Source organism: Myotis lucifugus, unplaced genomic scaffold, assembly GCF_000147115.1.
Source record: "Myotis lucifugus unplaced genomic scaffold, Myoluc2.0 scaffold_42, whole genome shotgun sequence".
Taxonomy (NCBI): domain Eukaryota; kingdom Metazoa; phylum Chordata; class Mammalia; order Chiroptera; family Vespertilionidae; genus Myotis; species Myotis lucifugus.
In genome coordinates this window covers 3,615,152-3,639,315 of record NW_005871090.1, presented here as the reverse complement: position 1 = coordinate 3,639,315, position 24,164 = coordinate 3,615,152, and the positions used below count along the sequence as shown (strand labels likewise).

The 24,164-nt window shown below is 42.1% G+C and overlaps 1 protein-coding gene across 1 annotated transcript in view; it reads right to left on the bottom strand.

The window, feature by feature from the left end:
- The window catches only part of SPTLC3 (serine palmitoyltransferase long chain base subunit 3), a 124,014-nt gene that overhangs the window by 18,607 nt on the left and 81,243 nt on the right, over positions 1–24,164 (bottom strand). The window contains exons 8-9 of the mRNA XM_006087962.3: positions 23,261–23,480; positions 15,316–15,442 (exon numbers count right to left, since the gene is read on the bottom strand). Coding sequence (XP_006088024.1) covers positions 15,316–15,442; positions 23,261–23,480 — 347 coding nt within the window. The remainder of the gene's footprint in view (positions 1–15,315; positions 15,443–23,260; positions 23,481–24,164) is intronic.

Sequence of the window (24,164 nt, the reverse complement as noted above, 5' to 3'; positions counted from 1 at the left end):
GCAAAAACTGAAGGAGAGGCTCAACAAATAGGAGATCAGACCACCCCGCTCCCCAAGCTGCCCCCCACGGCAACAGCAGCATCAAGACCAAGTGCTCAGGGACTGTGAGCCCAGTGTCTTGGGTTCAAAATCAGCTCGGCCATTTGGGACAAGGTGCTTCATCCTTCTGTATCTCAGGTTATTCTCCTGTGCAATGGGACCGATGCCAATCATCATCATACTGAAGCCCATTACATACTGTTAGAGAGGATTAGGTATTAAGTAAGTACTTAGAAGATTGTCTGCCCCGCACTAAGCCCTATATGTGTTGTAAAATTGAAAAACTATATATATTTTATAAAATGGACTTTCATGTACATTTTATTTGAAAAAGATTCCATGGTTCAAAAATATTGAAAACCAAACTCACTGAACCAAAAGACTAGCCTGAATGATTTGGATTTGCCCTCTACCGCTGGACCCTGGTGATCAATCGAAGTGACCTGCGGCACCTGCAGCCCATCTGGCTGTCCCTGTGCCTGCCTAAGTCTTCTTTGGTGTCTGGGACAGGTCTTCAGATCTTTTTATGTCCCAGGATTAAGTATTCATCAAATAATTTGTATTCTCAGTATTCCAGTTGAAGCATAGAATCACTGGAAATCTAACTACAAAAAGTCTCCTATTTTACAAAGGTAAAATAAAATTGAAGCACATTAACCAGTACGTAAGACTTAATCAGGTGAGCCCTTAGAAGGGGCTGGGATCTCCCTGAAGAAAGAGGTTCAAGAAGAGAGAGGGGTGTCTGACCTGAAGAAAAGTCTCCATCTCTGGCTGCAAGGTGGATGGGGCCACGTGGGAAGGAGTTCGAGCCGTCCCTGGGAGCTGAGAGAACCAACTGTGCCTAGACTCTGACCCAAGACCATGAGATAATAAATGGGCATTGTTTCCAGCCGCTTAGTTTGTGGTACTCTGTTTATACCAAGATAGAAACCAAATACATTCACTCCAGCCCAGAACACATGCTGGGCTTCTCCAGGCACAAATCCACCTGCTTAATCCTCCCCAGCTGTGGCTGCTGGGGTAGCTGGTTTTCTCCACGCACTTCTCCAGACAAAAGAGGGGGCTGGGGTATGGCCCCTGCTGCACTTGGGGCTTTTGCTGCTTAGCTGAAAATGAACCCGTGGTGGGGAAAACAAAGATCAATGAGGAACAGCGGCTCCCCTTCATCCTCCAAGATGCTACAGCTGGCATCAGGTTCGCTCCTTCCCCAGTTGTGCCTAACCAACATGGAATTCCATGTGCGCTCCATTGCCCCCGCCCTGCCCCCACCCCCACCCCATCCCAGAGCCCGTCTATGCAGAGGAAACAACAGTGAAGAGGAAACTTTCCTAGGGCCCGCGGTGTAAAAGGATATCTTGTTTGTAGGATGGTGGAAGGAAGTGGCCACACTATCCTTTTGCCCCATTGCCATGTAAAAGACAAAAAGACAAACAGATTCTCTTTACACTCTTGCTAGGGACATTTTTTTAAAGGGCTCAAAGCAAGTGCAGAATTTACTGAGCTGCCCTAAAATTCTACCCTTGGCTAACGGTTAAGGTGAGTAAATGAAGGAGCAGAAGGTTGCAGAGCAGTTTGCAAGCGATTTCTGCACAAACTCCCCTTCCTAGCCAGTTTGCTGGCGAATTCTGTGTTTATGGGACAAACCCAAGTCATTCTCCAGGCACATAAGCAGCCATAGGGCAGAGAGGTAAGGCCTGTCACTTTGCTTGCTAAGTGCAGCCTTAGGTCCACACGCACAGCACACAAAGACCAGGTAGAACTTTTTTACCCCCCAGCACAGGTGATTAATCATGGACGGAGGCAGCCCCGAGTTGAAGGCCAGCAGAGCGTAGCACCCGCCATCTGTTTTGTATTAGCTATTGCTGAAATGCCAGTGGCCTGAAACCATTTAGAAAATGCAGCTCTCCGTTCTCTCTCTCTCTCTCTCTCTCTCTCTCTCTCTCTCTCTCTCTGCCTCTTTCTGGGTCTCCAGCTGGTAACCAAGTAGCAAATATATTTAGGAAGCAACAGCTAGTTCCTCCCTCAACAATGCCAAGGGTCTTCAGTGCCAGGGCCTCAGATGGTGCATTGGGGGAGGGGTTCTCTGGGGACTCCTCTCACATTCACTGAGAGACTTCAGAGGGACAGAACTAACAATCCTTGCCGGGTTTGTGGGGAGAAAAGAAATGGTAGGAAGCCAATTTTGTACTCGCTGAACTCTCCGCCAATGTAGAGGCTGAGAAACGTGAGAAGGCCTTTTAAAACTAATTATCATAGTTTTATCGCCCCAATCGCAGGCCTTTTTGGTTTCCACTGTCTCTTCTTCTCTTGGAGGAAGAGACAGAATTTCAGATAAAGAGTAATTAGCAAGAGTAGCTGCAAGATAAATTTGATGCTGCAGATGGGTAAGTGTAGTTTGCAGCCCCCAAGCAGCTGAAGAAAAGCAACATCTTATGAGAGACGCCTGTGCAGGTATCTCATGTCAAATATAAACAGTAGGAAAGTGAGAAAATTCCACTCTTGAGAGCGAATTGCTGTCACCCGGTATACTCCTTTCTTGCCTCTCTCAAAGCCCTAAATCTTCCCGGTTAGTCACTTCTGTTTTTTAAACCTATCAACTCAAGTGCAAAAATATGTGTGCCCTGTTTCAGGGACCAGAGCAAAGGTCCAAGGTCACAGCTGGAAGGCACTGGTGCCACTTTCTTCAAGTCCATGTTGGGTTAGAGGCAGGGTCAGTACCTCACCTGCCAATCTCATGATAAAAGTTCACAAATGATCAGGATGAATGAAATAATCCACCTGAGATGATTTAAAAATGAGGCAGGACTATATTTTCCAGTGCAAATGTATTCTAAGTCTCCCTTTCCTTCTCTTTATCTTATATTTCCTCTGTAGAGGGGAAAGGCAAGAAATATGATGGAGGTTCATAAATGAATAAAGTTACTTGAAAGACATTGTCATTTTATACAACTTCTTCTAATAGCTGAATAAACAACAGAAATTTAAGCATTTGAAAAAGAATCTTCTAAATTTTGGACATGGTACAGGATGAGTTGTGTGGAATGAACTTGCCCTTGTGGGCATAACAACAGAAACACAGTGTTTGTGCTTCCCAAAGTAGATGAAACGCTTAAAGTGATGTTGATCAGGGTCATATTTTCATATGAATTTAACCTTGACATAGAGTCACTAGTTTCATCTCTACTAGGGCTCACGGTTCAGTCTTCTCTTGTGACTGGTTACCTTGACAAGTCAAGTGCTGGGTGCCGATGTGATGAACATCAGAGGTTCTATTCTTGTTCAAGCCTCTTAGGCTCCTTTTAGTTCATGGACCCAAAATTCTGAACCAAAGTGTGGCCGAACAGGAAAGTTGGGGTGACTCAAAATAAACCCATCCAATTCAAATAACTAGCCTACATGTCTATGTTTTTAAAGTGCATGTTTTAAAGTGCAATTTACAATTTTCTGATAATGACGCAATTTATAATTTTCTGTCTCATGACACCCCCTCTTCCAAAAATATGTCCTGAATGTCTGAGAGTGTGTTACTATTTCCAAAATATACATTCTCTCCTGGTTTGGCCTGACTTCCAAAGCTGTTCCAATTTTATGTTATTTTAATTTCTTCTGGGGCAGCATTATGCCCAGGGTTCATTTTCTCCCTTCAAGTAGTACACAGCATTGGGGAATTTAGCAACATAATAATGATAATGATCTCAATCCCTGCCATGGCCTGAGACTAGGTTTTGTGAAAAAGCAGCAGAAGTGGTTGTAGTAAAAGCCAGACGAGAAGCCCTGAGAGTCCCTATAAAAGGGAAAGAGATTCATCGTCAGTCCTTTGGACTTTGTTTTTCTTTTGTCCGTAGCTACTTTTATTCCATTCCAGGTCAAGAGTTTATTTACTAAGTCAATAGAGAAACATTGGGAAACTGTCTAAAATATACAATGCCTTCCTACAGTGTACACTCATCTGAAAGTTGGGGGAAAGAATGTGCTGGACTGAGGTTAAGTACTGAAGCAAAGACTGGCTAGCTATTCACTGAACCCATTTCCTTGGCCAAGGAAGACACTTAACTTCATTTCCTAGGCTTCTTTGTGGTTAGGCAAGGGTATGTGACTGAGTTATGGCCAATAGAATGTGGACAGAAATAAAATGTGCCTTTCTAGTTATGGCTCCTGAAAACATCACACACATGATTCTCAATTCTCCTTACCATGTTGGTGGCAATCTTGGAAGTCATATGTTTAAGCTGGAGAAGCCACAAGAGCAGTGGTTTTCAACCTTCCTAATGCCGCGACCCTTTAATACAGTTCCTCATGTTGTGGTGACCCCCAATTTCATTGTTACAAATTGCACATAATTAAAGCATAGTGATTCATCACAAAAACAATATGTAATTATATATGTGTTTTTCAATGGTCTTAGGCAACCCCTGTGAAAGGGTCATTCGACCCCCAAAGGGGTCTCGACCCACAGGTTGAGAACCGCTGCACAAGAGGGTAGTAGGCTGGGTTCCTGGAAGAGAAAACTGCTCAACAGGAACACCCATTTTGGATTTGATATGAGCAAAAAATAAATTTCCATTGTGTTATGCCATCGACATGTTGGGGCTTGTCTGCTATAGTAACTAATTCACTGATTTACCTTAAGTAATATGGCCTTATAAAGAAAGGTACCATATAATTTTCAAGGAATCAAAATCTTCATGCTTTCTACTTTTCATTGGCTGTATGGTGTAAAGGGAAACTATACATTTTTTTGTGCGAATTTTAGTTTTTCAACCTCTTATTACTTGTTGCCAAGTAATGTCATGAAAACATGAAGTTTATTAACTGAAAAAAATCCTAAGTGCAAATCATGATGAACATGGGGAAGAGGATGGAAGAAAGACCCTCCAGAATACTCTGTGGAAAATGTAATTTTTGCATACTTAAGGATGAACCTACTCTCTTCTATTTTAGAAATGCACTTCAACTTGGACACAGATTAGCTGGTGCCCAGTATTTGCCGATTACTGTGTATAAAAAGGTCAAATGCACCTTTGAGCTTTGGATGGTGTCTCCATAGGAAACCTTAAGTGAAGGATTCAGCTAACAGCTTGGGTAATAAAAGAAAACTCCATTTTGCTTCTGCTATTTGGGCATCATTGTCTTGGATTATCCAGCTTACTCACCTCTCTATTAGATGGTATCTAGACAAAGCTACTAAAAGAATATCAGTTATCAAAATAATAGAAAAGGAACTTTAGATTTTGGCCTATGCATGTACCCATAAAGGAAGCGATTATAACTCTAGTATTTAAAACAAAATAATTCTACAGCTAAAAAAATAATATCTTAATTGTTGACAGATAATGATTAGATTCTAAGCTTTGCCCAGAAATCTGCTTCAAACACCAAATCAGGTCACTCAATATTCACTCATTCACATATTTGATTTTTAAGGCACAATTAACTAATCACTACCTATTTGAAGGACCAGAGTGGGGTGTGTATGACTACCATTATAAAAGGGATAGATTGCATGAGACTGAGAAGGCAAGGTTTATTTTCTGACTGTAGCCATGGAGATAGGGCTTAGAAGGCTGAAGAGGGGCTCAGAAGATAAAGAATAGGTATAGTGGGTTGTGGAGAGAGATAGGGCCTTCCAGACAGAGGAACCACCAGGAGCCTGCATACTAGAGGTACCAATGCCTGCTGAGTAGTTAATTCGATATGTCCAAAGCTTACACTGAATGAGGTCATTCACTCAGCCAACAGGTACTGCTTGAGGCTGAGGACAGTGTTCCTGCCCTCATGGCATTTGTATTCTCCTGGGGAGACAGACAATAATTGAAGAGACAAGTACATAATTTCAGGTGGTGCTAAGTGCTATGAAGAAAACATGGTTGACATAAGGGAGTAGATAGAGTAACCCACATGGAAGGTGGTGATATTTTAGAAAGGGTGGTTAGGGAAGGTCCTGCTGGGTTGGTGACAGGAGCTAGGAGGACCATCCAAGCATGAACCCTCATTCCAAGTTGTTCTGAGTCCATATATCATCTAGGCCCCACATTTCAGTCTGGGCCTGTTCTGAGAGATGAGCTCAAGTATCAGCAGCAAGGAAGGTCTGTGTGGTGGCCAAGGGGTCAGATATGAGGGAGGTGGACACACCACTGGAAAATCAGAGAAGGCCTCCATTGTTCTTTGTTATTTGTTTCTATTTAGTAGAAAAATTATCTCTTTCTTTGTGGGGCTAAGAAAAACTTTATCTGTGACAATTTTTGACTTATCTGTGTTTTTGAACGGGATTGAAACTCCTTCAACTAACACAGTGGTTCTCAACCGGTGGGTCGCGACCCCTTTGGGGATCAAATGACCCTTTCACAGGGGTCGCCTAAGACCATCGGAAAACACATATATAATTACATATTGTTTTTGTGATTAATCACTATGCTTTAATTATGTTCAATTTGTAACAATGAAAATACATCCTGCATATCAGATATTTACATTACGAGTCATAACAGTAGCAAAATTACAATTATGAAGTAGCAACGAAAATAATTTTATGGTTGGGGGTCACCACAACATGAGGAACTGTATTAAAGGGTAGCGGCATTAGGAAGGCTGAGAACCACTGAACTAACAGAACACATGCCCTCTCTCCATTGCTAGTTCCTTTTTGTATAGAAACTGCAGCCATCTTTAGCCCTTCGGATTTCCCAGTTAATAGAACCAGGGATTTTGCAATGAAAGGAGGAAATATTCCATTTTAATTTTAGAATAGGCAGTGTCACCATACAATAGTGACACCATAATGTTGACTTAAAGGACATCCCTTCCCCACTTCAGGATGAAGAGTCTTCCTCCCAGAGCCAGATACTCAGAGGGGGAAAAATAATCCCATTTACTGAGCCTTCATTCCCTGGACATGCCAAAGGCAGCATGTGATGTGCAAACAGAGTCCTAGGGCTGAGGTAACACCTTCTTCACAGACGGAATGTTCTGAATACTTCCCAAGTCAAGCAAGAACCTAAAACCCCAGAAAGATTTAGTGTGAGGAGGCCCTCTGTTAGGGAGTATGTCTATTTAATACTTCTCCTCAGGTGCTGGGCTGATCACATTTTTAGTTTTCTAAAGGGCAAAGGAAGCTCAGCTTGAGGAAGGATCACTTGTGTTGGCACATGGCTACAGGCACTTATTTTCAGCCTCAGTTTCCTCATCTTTCTCTTATTGACCTTCTTTCTAAAGTTCACCAAAAGCTGGGAGTCCACACTCTGAAAGGCTTAGTAAACTTTTTCTTCAGATTGAAAGTGGGGAATTGAGGTAATTCTGTGGATAATATCTAAGTTTGATTGATAGTGTCTAAGATGCTTGATGAATATGAACTTGGAAGTGTGACAAGAATAGGAGCAGATCACCTTGCTTAGAAAAGTGCCAATATCATTTCAATATTGTGTTATCAAATTGTAACCATCACAGCAGGAGCATGACTAGCCAATGGGAGGGTGATAATTATAGTGTAAAGTTAAGCAGACTTCAGTACATATTGGAGGAAAAGCCATTTTTTCTAAGTTATGAATTTGTCATAATTGATTGTAAACTTGTCATAATTTAAACTTAACAGTGCTGTCCATTGAGGATTTCCTTTCTCACCCAGTGGATTCCACCTATTGAAGATGCACTGAAAAGATAAGTAATTTAACTATATGGATAGTACCCTGTCCATACCGAGAGACATAAGTTATTACAGAAATGGTCATATCTCTACCAGATGCCTACTACCAAATCAAATAATATAACCCTTGTTGCGACCATAAACTCTTAATGACTTTACATACTTCCAAAAGTTACATGAAGGCACAGGTTCAAGGGGGAGCCTGCTGTGAGGCACATATACTTCCCGAGGGCTTAAAGCTCTTGGTTATTCCTGATACCAGAGTGGTCACAGGCATGGGAGGAACAGGTGAGGTGTTTGCAGTGAATAAGTGAACAGGGTTGAGGAAACAGAGGGGTTTAAATAAGTAGATTAAAATGTGTTTCATGCTTTTTTTCTGGGTTTTCTCTTATTTTTGTCTGTTCTTCCTCCTCCTATCCTGCTAGGTCATCTATCCATGTCTGCATTTGTCAAAGTTCTATCCTCTGTTCTCTCTGCTGCACAATACCCTCACCTATTTCCTTCCTTTGCATCTGGGGTGGGGAACCTTTTTTCTGTCAAGGGCCGTTTGGATATTTATAACATCATTCGTAGGCCATACAAAATTATCAACTTAAAAATTAGCCTGCTATTTTTGGTCAAATGTTTAATTAACTCATCCCTAATGCCTTGGCAGGGCCAGACTAAATGATCTCAAGGGCCTTACATGGCCTGCGGGCCAGACATTCCCCACCCCTGCTTTACATAGAAACTTGCTTCTAAAACTTGAGCCCATATCAGAGTCACCTGCAGGGAAGGTGAAAACAGATTGCTGCCCTGCCCTCAGAACTTCTGATGCAGGAATGCTTGCTGCAGTTCTCCTAAGTCCCCAGGCGATGCTGATGCTGCTGGTCCAGGGACCACACATTGAGAACCATTGCTATACAATAGTTTGTGGACATTTTCTCTCTTCTATCAGGTAGTCCCATCACTTCAGATGATTGGGAACACAGAGGCCACTTTTTCTGACATCCAGGCCATTTAATTAGCATATAAATGTCAGGAGCATGAACATAGGCAAGAAGTCCAAGGAAAAGGCTGATCTTGGTGAGCAAGTCCAGTTGCTGAGATGGCCAATATTAAGTGTTTAGAGATCCTGCTGCCATCTTTTGATGAAAAGATGTTCCTAACAGATATTTTATTAGCACCCACTCATGGCAATGCACAATTGGAGCTTAGAATATTTCTTTTTAATTCAACTTGAAAATAGGTACTGGAGGCCTACTATGTGTCAAGCACTGTGCTGATTCCTGGTGATATGTTGATGGTTTCTAGCCATAAGAAATACACAATCCATTGGTGCCTGATCGAGGAGAGGATGACTGATTATGAGGTCATTATATGGCAGTGGTTCTCAATGTGGGTCCCCGACCGGCAAGATCAGCACCACCTGGGAGCTTATGAGAGTTGCTACAAGAATTTCTGAATCAGAGGCTATGGGGGCAGGGTCAGCCATCAGTTTTCACCATCCCTCCAGATGGCTTTGATACATGCTCAAGTTTGAGAACCATGCTTCTACATAAAGGAAAGGAAAAGAGGTGCCTAGTTGTGCAGAATGTAAAGATAACAGAAGAAGAAATTCTGGCAAATGCAGACAGGGAAGGGGCCTAACAGGAAAAAAAGAGAAAGAACAGACAGAACATTAAAAAAATAATATTTCCATAATGAAGAGAAGACTGTTTTCAAATAGAGAGAACTAAGCAGAGGGGTCCATCAAATCTGGTTGGAGAAGCGCCAGTTGGGTAGGTGGACAAGGGGGATATTTGAGGAAGCAGGCCTGGAAATGGGCAGAAGACAGGGTGAGGGTGCTGAACACTGAGTGGGGAGGAGGAGGGGAGAGAGAGCAGAACAGGCCATATTTTCAAGAAGCTTTTACATCCATCAATGGAAGGGATGCAACTCAGTGGCTGTCTGAAGAGGGAGAAGAGGTAAGGGAAGGCTCTTTAAGTTGAAAGAAATGAATAAGTTCATGGTTGAGAAGAGGTCCCAGTGGTTTTAGAAGGTGGAAAGGGAGAGAATCAAACACAGAGATGTGAATGAGATAAAGGCATTTAACAAATATTTGTTGAGTACCTGAAATTGCCAGGCACTGTTCTAAGTGTATTGAATAAAATAGACAAATGCCTTTATTCCTGAAGTTTACATCCTATTGAGGGAAAACAGAAGACAAGTATATCTAGATCTAGATAGACATATCGACAAGTATATCTAGATCTAGATAGACATATCTATCTATCTATCTATCTATCTATCTATCTATCTATCTATCTATCATCTATCTATCTATCTATCTATCTATCTATCTATCTATCTATCTCTTTTCAGGCACTTGTAAATGCTATAAAGACTTAAGCAAGGTGAGGAGAATTGGAGGGCCTGGAGGGTGTACAATTTAAGATGGTGCTGCTCCCCTCATTGGCTGATTTTGAGCTAAGACGTGAGGAAAGGAAGAGTGTGGGTCATGCAGATAATGCTCGGAAAAGCTGTTCCAGAGAGGCCAGCAAAAGCTGCTCCCTGCATTGCAGGAAAAGCAAGGATGCCAGCTGCTTGGAATGGACCAAGAAGGGCAAGAGTGGTGGGAAATGACAGACCATATCATGAAGCTTGAAGGCCACAGTCCAGACTTTACACTGAGATGGGAAGCAATGAAAAGTTTTGAGTGGAGGAGTGATGTGGTCTGAGTTACATTTTTTAAAATAGAATTTTGGCTTCTGTTTGGAGAACAAGTCATAAAAAAGCAAGAGCAGGAGTAGGGAGACTCTCCTGGAGTCTCCAGTAATCCAGGTGAGAGCTGCTGGAAGGAGGGGTGGGTGTGGTAAGAAGCGACCGGATTCTAGATATGTGTCAAAGGAAGTCCTGCAGGACGTGCTGTTGGAGCAGGTCTGAGGTCTGAGAGAAAGGCAGAATTCCAGAATGGGCAAAAATGACTGGAAAATGTAGAGAAGGGAAGAAATCAGATGAGTTAAAAACAATAGTAACTGTTAACTGTGTATCAAGCATCATGCTAAGTTCATTATCTACATGACATCATTGAATCCTCCTGACAACCCCAATTTACAATAAAGGAACAGAGGCTAACGAAGGTAAGCACCTTGCCAATCATGGAGCAAATGTGGGGCAGGGAACTGGGCCCTGAGCAGTCCGGCTGCAGAACACACCCCTTAATCCTCCTTGTGATACAACCCCCATTGTCTCAGAAGTGAAAGGGTGCCCAGAGCTGGGGAAGGGAGGGTGGGGAGGCAGGGCCACCATTAAGAGCTCAAAAAGAATGTTGACTGATTCATTGAAAAGCTACAAATATTAAATAAATAAAAAGAGAACTATTGACAATGCTTGCTTCAGGGGGCCATTGATGTGGTTTGGGGCTCACCCTCCCGTGGCTGCTTGTGCCATGTCTGTCTAGATCAGTGGGTGCCAATGTGAGGCACATGCCTCACAGGGGGGCAACTTGATTTTTAAGGGGGGGCAATTCAAGAATGAGTTATTAACAGTGAGTTTTTTTTGCATTTCATATGGTTCGAGGGGCCTCATATGTAGTATATAAATATATATTGTGACATATTTATGCATTTTAGTTCTCCATTAAATGTTTTGAAACTTTATTTGCTATTTTTTTCATATTGCTTCATATTATTATTATTTTTCAAAAAATTTCTTGTTCATTTCTTCCTCAGTGATTCAACTGTCCTTTTGTTCTCTTATTTTTCTCTTTCATGGATGCCATGTTCTTTGGAAGCTTGTTTAGACCAAGCTAATGGCCTTTCATGCTTCCTCCACATGAATAGGAGTTCACTTTTTGAATAATAAGAATTATATGTCATGGGGGGGGGGCATCAGGATTTTAGAGATGCTTAGGTGGGGCATGACCAAAAAAAGGTTGGGAACCACTGGTCTAGATGAAGAAAATGAGCGAGCTGCAATCTTTCTCGGCCTCTTTAAAAGTGATGCCAATCATTGAAGGTGCCCAATCACAAAGGGGTCCCCTCAGTGGCCACAACTTATGTAGAACTGATTCTAGGCTCCCACTCCTCTGAGGTACCATAAACATCCCCTCGACCTTGTTTGGCATAGACACTGGCACTGAAATCGAGTAAGCCGGTGAGATGGAAGTTGAGTCACGACGTATTTATTAAGCTGAGCACGGGCTTTGACACTCAGAGGAACACCAAATTAATTCAAGACACATTTCTAGCTCTTCAAAGGCTGATAACATTGGTTTGGCTGGTGGATCACCCAACATCCATTAGGATGGAGAAACCAAATCTTCACTTTGGGCTCATTGTGCTGCACGGAGTGACAGGCCAGGAGATGAAACGGGCCTCCGTGCATGTGGTACCCACGCGCCAGCGACAGGCCCGCAGCCCCCCAGACTGTGTGCATTAACTCCCCCAGCAGCCAGGCTGCAGAGTGGAGGTGGCTGTTTGTGCATAAACACTGTCATTTCACTGGGACTTCTATTTCATCTTTGAACCTTGGCTTCAAAGGAATACTGACCTTATTCCTGTAGCTCGCCTTTCTTTGAAGCACATGGCTTTGCATTGCAGATTAAAGTGAAGACATTCATCAAGGAAGAGATCTGGCCAACGCTCCCCAAACTCCACCCGAAACAAAGCCTTGAAAGGCTCCAATCACAGTAGCAGCGGAGTGGGCTGGGGATGAAGGCTTGGAGCAGGGCCCTCTTTCTTAGATCCTATCCTGGAAGGCAGTTCCGGGGTGACATAGTGCTTTCCTTTGAGTGTTGGGCAACTTTACCCTGAGAGTCTGTCTATCTCGGCAGAAAGGGGTGAGTTAACGCAATATTCCCAACCTGTCCTGCTCATTTTATTTAAAGCAGGCATTGTCGTAAATGAGGCCAGCATGATCAGTCAGCTGTGCCTTTGAATTCTTCAAAAGACGTGTCAGGCAGAACCATCTGAAACTCGGCTGATGACTGTCAATTTCTTTCCTATTACTTTCCTTTGTTCATTCCTTTGAAAAGAAACTGTCCTCTCTTTCTCCCTGGCTCTCCTAGCTCAGTTCTAAGAAAACTAGCTGTTCACATAGCTTTCTCTGTTGCTTATTTCTCTGTTGTGAGAGGAGTGAGATGAGGAACTTGAACTGAGAGGTTAAAAATAATAACCAAATAATTATTTAATTTTAAGGCCAAGAGAGAAAAAAACAAGGGAAGTATCTCCCACTGCAGAGGAGTAAAAATTGCTGATAGACAACTATCAAAGGAGAAATGGTTATGTCTTTAATGTAATTTTTCTGCCGATCTTTAACTGTGACCAGATACACAGAGTGAGTTCTGACTGGGATGAAGTGGTAAAGCAATCCAGAGGAAAGATGACTGTCAAGTTGGGTACATATAATCATCTGGTTCTGACAACATACACACAAAAGGGCTTAAGAAATATGCAAATTTTCAGAATAATTTTTTTTCTAGCTATTCATTTCTAAAATAAGACAAAGGATAATTCTGTTCATTGCAAGACAATTCATTTAACTTGCTCTTTAGCATAAACCTCAAATCATTGTTTTCCATGAAGAAGTGTGTGAAGTTCAAGAAGATCATTAACTGGCATCATGAGAAAGTAGTGTTGCCAGGCCAGTTTTGTACCCATCATGAGAACTCGTGTGGGAATGGGGTAGCTCTACTTCTAGCTTCAGTTTTACAAGCTTGAAAGATATCTGCTTATCCATGTCATATTCATATCCGTTAGTATACTAAGCTCCCCAAATTTGGGTGTGGCCATGTGACTAGTTTGGGCCAGTGACACTGCAAGCAAGGTGATAAGTGTCACTTCCAGGCTGGTGCTCTCTTTCTCTCCACCATGGTGCCCAAGGAGGACATATGCTGAGATGGCCAACCCGCAAGCTAGCAGCAGCGTGAATCACTGCCCCCATGGAGGCAAACTTTGCAGAGAATTGTCTGATTTGTAATAGATGTGGTACAGACAAGAAATAAAGCTTGGTTTTGTTAAGCCACTGGGAATTTCAAGGTTAACTTGTTATGGCAGCATAACTTACCCTGACTAATACAGGACCTTGGAGTACATGTAGTCTTCCCCTACTTCCATCATAAGAATCCCTTCCTACGCACCCTTGAAATATGGTCTAAATTCTTGAACACCTCAGGAATAACAGCCGATAACATAGCGAGCAATTACATAATGCTTACTATATAATTGTTTTCAGACACAATTTTAAGTATTTTACATGTCTCACAAAACCATTGACACATCAATAATATTTCCCTTATTTTACAGCCAGAGGAAACGAAGCATAGAGAAGTAACTTGCTCAGGGTTAAACAGAAAAGTTAAGTCATTTGCCTAAGGCCACACAGTGAGTAAGTAGTATTCCAGGTGTCAAAGCCAAGGAGTTGCTTTCAGTCTATGCCCTTAACCATCCTACCATGTGGCTTCCCTAGATTGGATTTTCATTTCCTTTTCACTCAGACTGTTCAATAAGACATGGAATAATAAAACCCAAAAGACAAGGCTGGAAGGGACCCTAGAGATCAATCAATAGCTGTCCTTTACATGGAGAAGGAACAAGGTCACTCTGAGAGTCATCTTCCTGGTTTTGTGAAAAAAGGTCTATCTTGGGAGTTTTCAAACTAATGACCTGGGGGGATCACTAGGACACAGTAGCAAGGTTTCAGGGGCCACCAGTTTGGAGATTAGAACAGACCAACCCTGTTCTAATCTATTTTATATAGTAGGCTTCTAGGTAAAATTTGTATGTGGCTATCCTGCTGCTTTGATAAAATTGAAGAATGATGGATTTCTGTAGGCTTCCACTGAAATAGTAGGCTTGTAAGGCTGAACTAAATAATAGGACTGCACATCAGCTGGGAGGTGGGGTGGGGCACATGGATTGTTTAGCCCAGTGGCCAGTTCTGGTCCCGTATAATTTGCTACTTTCATGAATGCATTCGCCAGATGTCTGGCAGCAAGAAGTGACTAATTCACCACTGTTATTTGCACTATGCTATGCAGTAGAAGATCTATAAATTATATCTGAAAGATAGAAGGAGACCTCCAAGAAGTTTTGATGAAACAATATTTCAAAAAGAAGATTAAGCTCATTTGGGTTGAGCCAAGTGGCACACGTTGGCTATGGTGACCCAATGTCAAAGAAATGGCTGGAAAGTTTTCATTGTGTGTTGGTTTGTCCATATATTCTCAATGGCCAATGGTGGATTTTCTTTCCCATGAAAGAAAGAAAGGCAGGAAGAAAGAACAAAAGGAAGATGGGTAGAAAGATTTAAAAAATATGACCAATAGCCCTGAGAAAGCACAGGCAAATACACGGCATTGTTTGCTCCATTTTTAACACAACTAATACACAAAATTATCCAAATTTGCTGATCACATTAAGGAGTAAATTAGAAAGTTTTCATTGCTTTAAAAAAAGCATTTCTTTTTTGTGCGCTGACAGCAGTTCTAGTACATATGTGTATTATGTATAATGTGTATCAGGTACTATTTATGTACACATGGCTTGATTTATAAATTGAGTTACATTAAGTCAAAGGTATATATTACAGAAGGGAAAAATTGACGGGGCAAAAGGACACAAGGAGAGGTCTAGAAAGGACTTCACGGGAGCCATGCTCACTGCAGGCCTGCTTACCTTGCGTGGTCCCATCCAGTCCCATGATGAATTTCATTGATCTGATGATTTGCTCTGCTATTGGAGGGCTCATGGAGGTAGCATAAACAGCACTATGTGAGTGAACCCGTAAATAATCCACAAGGTCCTTTAATAAAGGAGGTAAATCCAAAAAGAAGGCAAGTAAGTCTCAGTGTTGGTGGTGACAGTCACATCTTGTCCCAAGCCCATTCATCATAGCAGGAGACATTTGATTCTTGAACATGGTCCAATTTTTAATAGGTATTACCAAACTTTTTTTTTATCACTCTTCTTAGTTTCTCCCTCAAAACTTTAGAAGGTATACAATAAAGGCAGCAACTTTGGAGTTGAGGTCTGTAGGGCCAAACCAGACGTGTAAAAGAAAAATGATTTCCCAAACATTTGTTGAGTATTTAGTATGTACAATCACTGGCTTAGTATTCAGGAGTGTCCAAAAAATACAAGACGTGATCTTGCCATTGCACATACTACATTACATTGTGCCCATGGAAAAGTAATGGTAGGAAAAGTAACAAGAAATAAACTAATATATGCAACAGAGTTATAGACTGCAGAGGAAAGAGGGAGTTATTGCTAGCTGGAGAAGGTAGGGAAGGTTCCAGCTAGAAGGTGAAATTTATTATGTTTTGAAGAATAAAGACAAATATAGAACAAAAGAAAAATTGGGTGGGGGATGGAGTGGCAGAAGGGAGAGGTGTGAAATTAAACCACAGTGTAGATCAGAACCAGATAAACTCTGGTTATGCCTTGGGCGGTAGGAAACTACTGGAACTTTAGTGCAACACTATTTGGAGTGTTGACTCACTACAGAATGCTGGTCCTCAGTGGGAGGAATGATTGACTCCTAAGGCCAAACCTAAGGTCCCAGGTAGGTCTGCTGAGAGCATGAAGAAGCTCCTAAAGTCACAGTCAGGAGGGCCACAGAGCTGGCATCTGTAGGTGTTCAGTTCCAGCTGGGAATCCATCTATCTTCCCACCTGTACTGGCTCATTGCCTGGGACCTTAAGGGTGTTCTGCAGAAAAGCTAATGGGCTGATGACGGCTCTCTGTATTAGCAGTGGGGTCTGTAAAGGATCAGCCACCTTCTCTTCTAAGATAACAAGACAGTTCAGAATCCCACTGAGACATCTTATCAATTGTTCCCTCATGTAGGTGAGCTGGGGGGAGCTGTGCTTTTGGCAGGCTCATCTCTTCCTAATCTCCCTTTATTGGCCACATCCATGTCCACCTCTGAACCTTGAACTGTGCCCCATCCTCCACTTTTCTATCTCACTTGGGGTCTGGTGCCATGGTTGTTCACAAGCATTGTAAACATTCATAGCTCATCTTCAGTAAAGAGAGTGACCTGCCTTACAGCTGGTGGGTAACATGATGCCTCTACCAGGCCCAGGTCAGGGGAACTGGTAGCTCCATTCTGTCCTTCCTACATCCTTCATATGCCCTTCATTCTAAATCCCCTCTTCATACATCGTTCTTCCCAAATTCCTCTCTTCTTCATTTCACTCTTTTTTTCTCCATTCCTTTTTTTGTCTCTTTCTCCTTCCTTCTACTGAGTCCCCCTCTTCTTTAAATTTCAAATTCTCCACTTAAATTTTTTCTCTCCTTTTCTGTTTCCTCCCTCCTTCCTTCATTTTTTTCTCTTTTCTCTTCCTCCCCCTGCCCCCTACCGTTTTTCTCTGGGCTATGCTCTGGATGTGGGAGTCCAAGAAGAGAAGACAGGTATAAGAACTAGTCCTTGGGAGGTATTATCCACTTATCTTAAAATTAAAATTCAATTCTGTCTATTCTTTTGTTTAGTGAATCTCATAAAAACAGTTGGGTTGGCTTTCAACTTATTTGAAGAGTATGTGCATGATGATGGCCTGACCTAAGGCACCGGCCGCAGGTATTGGTGAAGTTCGTTTTGGAAGATGGTGGGGGTGGTGCAGGGTTGAGAGAGAGAAAGAGAAAGAGAGAGAGAGGAAGAGAGAGAGAGAGAGAGAGAGAGAGAGAGAGAGAGAGAGAGAGAGAAAGGCAGCCATTTCCCAGAGCAGCTGCACCAGCTCTATGTTCAGTGCTCCTTTTTGAGCAGCAGCTGGGGTTTCCTTTCTCTGTTGAGAGCTGATGCCACCCAGCAGGATGCTGAGGAAGCCAACTAGAGCACCTGGGAGGGTGCAGGAGACAGGATGATGGGTGCTCCTGTGGACCTGAGTCAGGAAAGGGCTGTTTCAGGGAGGTGGTCCAGTCTTGAAGGATGGGTAGATTTGGATATAGGCAGAAGAGGAGAAAGGCATGGGCATGTGCTAAAACTAGGAATACAGATGGCATCTTATTCAGCAAACAATGGAGGAGTTGATTGGGAGTAGAGAGAGAAGCTAGTGCTTCTGAAAAAGGTGATGAGGGGTTGTGTCCTTGAGAGAAGATATGACCTTGGAGTTCCACCACAGGCGCTGGGATCTGATTGCTTAGGTTCAAACCCTGGCTCTGCCACTTACTGATTTGTGACCATGGGCAAGCTACTAAACCTCTCTGTGCCTTAACTTATTTCTCTGAAAAATAAGAAAATAGTTATATTTATTTCAGAGTCATTATAAGGATTAAATGAGTTAATACATATATGTTGCTTAGAATAGGATCTAATTCTAAGTGAATACCTGATGCTGTCAGCAAGTATTAATAGATTGCCAACTTAGAGATTCTTAGAACTGGGAGCCTGGGGTGGGAGGAGGGGACCAAAATATAAAAATTCCTTGGAGTCCTTTTATTCCAGCTCTCCTAGTTTGCAGAGGGTAATGTTCAAGGGCTATGACATATCCATAGCTGAAACTCATTGGCTGGCTGAGGTTCCATTTTACAAACTTTACATATGTTAACTCATTTTAGCTTCATAATAGCTCTATGAGGTAGGAACTGTGTTCATCTCCATTTTATAGATGGGATTGCTGAGTCAGAGAAAGGATCAGAAAACTGTTCAACCAAATAGTGGTTAGATAACAAGGATTTAGATCCAAAGTGTCTGGCTCTAGAGTCCCCTCCCTTAACACCACACTGTACTACCTCTCCAGACAGGAGAGGAGGGACCAGGAGGGCACAGAGAAGACCACCTTCACTTTTACTTTTTCCTAGTCCACAGAGATTGTTCCTCTTTTTCTGAGAGGATGTTATAATTCCTTATATATTCAAGTGTTTAAAGAGCCGAACAGTAGATTGAATTGCATCAACATCAAATGTTTCATGTATATTAATCTTATTTCTCCAAAGAGACTGAAACCTCCTTGAGAGCAGGGAACAAAGTTATACACTTCTCTGAAAGTCCATAGTGGTGGCTACTTAGCAGGGGTCTGGTAAATCCTGATGGTCTAATGGAGAGCAGGGGCCTTTTAAGGATTGAGGAAGGATGGTGAGGGTCCCTGAAGGATATCAGGGAAACTAAGCTGCATTCTATAGAAAAAAAACTATAGTGATACTCTCTTAGCCTTGGGGCATTGATCAGACAAAGAAACAAAACAAAGGTGCCTTTGATCCCTAAAGGGTTCTTCTCAGTGTCCACAACCCTCAATTTTTCTTAGAAAATCGAGAAGTTTCATAAGATCACATGCATTCTGTTAGAATAAATGCCTCCTCAATGCAATATCACATCCTTTTAACATTAAGCCTATCTTGCCCATACTCTTCTTTCTCCTAGATGGAGTCCACTTTCTATCAGAGTCTGAGTGTATGGACAGGGGCTAATTTGCTTATGTGGTTTAAAAAGTGGGGTTCTTTGAGTAATTTCTCAAAGCATCAAGGAAAGCCTTGTTTTCTGTTTTTCTTTTTCTTTTTTTAAATTCCCTCCTAGCATTCCCCCATTGGGCACCATGAGCCATGAATTAAGAGTTGGCTTTGGTCTTTTTTGCAAGGCGGGTCTGGGTTGTGTCTTCCTTCAGGGTGGGTTAGAGGTCTTCTTAGACCGAAGTTTCCATGTCCATTTGTACGTTCAAAACCCTGATTATTTTCTCTACCCATAGGCTTGGAGTTCAAGGACAAGGGTAGCTTTTCTGAGAAAATCAGACAGGAGACTCTTAGAATAAACATCTTGGTGTTCATTCCATGACCCCCATTTACTTCAAAGGGCTGTTAAATGCAGCCAGGGCTGAGCACGCAGGGCAGAGCTGGCTTCTGCAAGGGGCCTGCCTTCGTCTGGCACACAGGCTTCTGGGGCTGATGCTCTCTCCATACGTGGCTGCCTGTTCCCACTGCCCTCCTCCAGAATTCCAGCCCTGCAACCTATCAATCACGAAGGCTACCTTTGCTTCATTCATTTGCAAGTCTCTGGTCAGTCTGCGGAGGCTGGGAAAGATAGGGGTCAGCACCAGGCATGCAAGAGAACTCAAGATCATGCCTGAGAAAAACGTGAACTCCCCAGACTGGATTTGCAGTGTCGACCCATCTCCTCAGCAACTGGATCAATACAAATTACAAAAAAAAATAAGAAACCTAGCTCCATCATCTCACGTATTCTTTAAAGAAGCTGTTCATGGCATGGAGCTCCGACAGGTGAAGACAATTACCTGACATTTCACCTCAAAAGTCTTAAAAGGACAGAATCCTCCAAGTTGAGTTGTGCACAGATCATCTAGAGCAGCCCCAAACTCAAAGTGAGCAAAATCGTAAAATCTTGCTGACAGTTAAGAGACTTTTTAGCAGTTTCTCTGAGGCGGGGAGAGAAGGTTGAGGTCAGGGCAGTGCACCCCAGGAAACAGAGATGAATTTGTAGGACACTTTGTGACAGGAAGACTGAAGCCAAGACAAGATCTCTACTATCTGTGGTACTATCTTAGGAGCAAACCATTTTTTTCTCCCCTTTGTTTCCAAATATTTTTTCTTACCTGATGCATCTGGTTGCTAATATACATAGTTCTCACCTTGACCAACTCCTCCAAGATTTCTAGCTTCCTAGTAACTGTTATGTATATCCCTCTATGACTAACCCTAACATTGACATTCAATCTTTTTCTAGATTTTTGGATCAAAACAATTATTTTCAAATCACAAGATTTTACTAAGAACCACATGAGCATAGTAAATTTAAAATTATTAAGGTTTCAGACCAATGTAAAGTCCCTGTATGTGCATGTGAACACTTTTTATGGTTAATTTTGTTGTTTTTGTACCCATTGGTTTAGAATCCTGGATATTTTTAATACCCATCAAATTGAGACATATATTGAAAATTATCCAGAAATAGTTATATGGTGAAACTCTGAAAACTGTACTGTGATTATTTAAATAGATAAGTAGCAAGATTTTTTTTCAAGCAAAAGCATTAGCATTTGCCCAACCCTATGTCCTATTAGTTAAAAAACATAGTTTAAAACAAATACCAGGTAAAAATTCGCCACAAATTTATTAAAAGTCCAGGGGAATAAAAATTTGATTTAAATTGAAACTATACATAATTTAAAATTAACATAATTTTTTAAGAAAAGGTACAGAAAAGCAGATATAAAAGTTCCATTAACTCATTTGGCTGGAAGGAAACCATAATTTATCTGGGTTTATTACAGTCTCACCAAAACCATTCCAGACAGGCGTGTATCTGATTAATTTTTAAATCATCAGACACTTTCTCAGGTGGCCTTCTATCTTCTGCTCACCCTTCAGGTCTTGAAAACTGGCCTCTTGCTGATTGGGGCAGAAGAAGGTCTCTATGTATAGGCTATAATGGATCTCGGCCAAACACGTCCTAATTCTTGCTGCCATCTAGTGGTCAATTCAGAGCTTGCAGGGCAACATGAAGGAAAAGAAGAGAGAGGGAGGGGAAGAGGAGGAGGAACAGGAGGAAGAAGAATGATGCAGATGCAGTCCTCTGGACATAAGCATGCACAGAATGAGTATGTTAAAGAGCAAGAAAATGAACAGATAGGCATGCATTTTCTGCATACTGGTCTGAAACCTTAATAATTTCAAATTTACTATGCTCATAGGGTTCTTAGTAAAATCTTGTAATTTGAAAATAATTGTTTTGATCCAAAAATCTGGAAAAAGATTGAATGCGTACTGATTAAGTAAATAATAGTAGTTTTCACAATTGCCCAGCATGTACCCCAAATGAAGAGAAGCTACATAGACAAGAGCAAATAAACCTTTAAAATAGTCTACTGACTGTGGGATGGAGAGTGTGAGAGAAAACTGTGAGCTGGGTCTTACTTCAGGGTAACCATGAGCCTTTGTTTAATGTGATATAAGAGGAAGGAACTCTGAGGGGGAAAATGTGACATCTAACAAACTTGACAATATTTCAAGGACACGCTAGCGTCGGTTTATTCAGGTGCCTTTGGATCAGGAAAAGGAGTTAAGCTTGGTTAAAATTTCCGTAGCTCAGAACTGCTGCTAAAGTAATCACGAAACCACAAGCTCACGAAGCCCTGGAGCCGGGAGAAGGCAGCTCGGGCATCCGAGACCCTCTGGTCCAGTGGTTCTCAACCTTCTGGCCCTTTAAATACAGTTCCTCATGTTGTGACCCAACCATAAAATTATTTTCGTTGCTACTTCATAACGGTAATGTTGCTACTGTTATGAATCATAATGTAAATATCTGATATGCAGGATGGTCTTAGGTGACCCCGTGAAAGGGTCGTTCAACTGCCAAAGGGGTCGCGACCCACAGGTTGAGAACTGCTGCTCTGGTCTCGTTGCTTCCACGCTCCAGGGCGGGAGCATTTCACCCTGCACCAGATTTAGCTGAGTTTGGTAGGCTCCTGTGCACTCCCTAGGTTTCTAGCGTCACCCGGCTAATTCCCATAGGATGAAAAACAATGCTTTGAGCTTGGGAAAAAAAAGTAGTGCTTAGTGAAGGGGAAAGGCCACTGAAAACACTGAACATTTGAAGCATTTGTGCAACTCATGACAGGACCGCAATGAAATCTGTTGCTTTAAATCCCAGTGTTCAATGACCACACTGTTTTCAGCTGTCCTCCCTGTTTGTCTAACTGGTTTACCAGGAATCTGAACTCTTGTCCCTGCTGGTCACAATGATCAAGGAACTAGAAATTTTCGGTAAGCTGTTGATGTCACTTGCACGCACTGGTTTGAGGCCTGCTGTGCCCCCTTGGGCAGAGCCAACACCGCTGCCATGCAGTCTCTTTGGGACAGGCGTAGACCTATATGAGATAGCTATCAGGATTTGTATAAAACTCTCAGAATAACGAAGCAGGCAACTGTCTCCTTTATCCCTCAAATGCAGGTTTGAATATCTCATTTTCTTTTTCTGCTTCCCTCTTTTAAATTTCATTAAACGTTTACTGGTTTATATTGGCAACCCCCTTGGTGACACTGGCACTAGAATGAACGGAGTCCAATCCCATCAGATCAGAATTTTGAAGGCATATAGATATTAAAGGATGACAAGATTTGATCACAACTTCTCCAAAATTGTGAGAGATAATTATCCTGCAGAGAAAACCCCTAAAAAGGATGTTTCTGATCTTGCTACTCCTATTTTGATTAAAACCACTATAGCACAGAGTTCTGAATATCTGACCTTTGCCCACTGTTGCTTTGTATTTTCATGCCCCCCAACCCACACTACTTACAGTTTTATAGCACCCCCTATCATTTCTGAGGTTTGGTATATAGAAACGTAATCCCCCATCATTTGTCTGCAAAACTGACATTCATTCTAACACTTCTTCCCTGCAGTTAACCATCCTCTGCTTGGCACTGTCTAGGCCTGTATACACAGATAGGGTGGCTGTTGTATTCTAATCAGATTACTGGTCACCTGTTCCTCTTTGCTGTCGGTGGGTGAGCTCCTTGACATTCTAGGTGCTCCTTGGCTGTGGAACTCCTGTCGTGATTAAGCGAGGTGTGGGGAACTGAAGTTCTCCCGGAACCCAGAGAAGCCCTCAGACAGCGTCCCCAGATGGTTCAAGGTTGACAGAGACACGAGGAGTCCCTCTCTTACCTTCCTTCCAGCTATGTAACCTCCCGAGGCTCCAAAGCTTTTGGTGAATGTGCCCATAAACACATCGACATCTTGAGGGTCCATTCCAAAGAATTCCACTACACCCCGGCCAGTCGGGCCCACAGACCCAATACTGTGAGCTTCATCAATGTAGAGGTAAGCCTTGTATTTCTTCTTTAGAGCCACGATCTGGGGCAGATTCACAATGGAACCTTCCATGCTAGGGCATAAGGAGAAATGCTCGTCACTAGTGTGTACCCTCCTGGGAAGCTCTGCCTCAGTTTCCCTTTCAGTATTTCTCAGTCAGCCTGCCCTGATACCAGTCGGGGACGACAGGGATGTGCCACTCCTTCTTCTTAAGGGATATTTTATTTGGCTGAGACAGCCTTCTCAATCTTATAAGGCTAATCTGGCAGAATTTTATATGAAAAAAATAATTTACATTTAGTGGGTTTAAGTGCTTTGAGTTGTTATAGCTAATTCCCAAGTCAACAAAGAGCTCACAGCATTGTTGATTAATTTATTTGTAAAGGCGACTAGTTTAATTGGACTGACCAATATGGGTTTGGGGCATTTTGCTAGTTTTAATTAAATTACTCTACGTGATCCACCCTTATCAATCTGCCACTGTCTATTTGGCCAGTTCCATCTGACCTAAACTCAGTGGTTGAACTGCCAAAGATTGAAAGAAGGAATAAAAACTCACAAGACATCTTTATTTAGGGCACATAGTATTAATTAAAGCACAATAGAAAGTTCTTATGATCTCTTATTCATACAGTCATCCCCACTTATCCTTGGGGCTACATTCTAAGACCCCAGTGAATGCTTGAAATCGAGGGTAATCTGAACCCTATATATAATATGTATTTTTCCTATACATATATCTAGGATAACGTTTAAT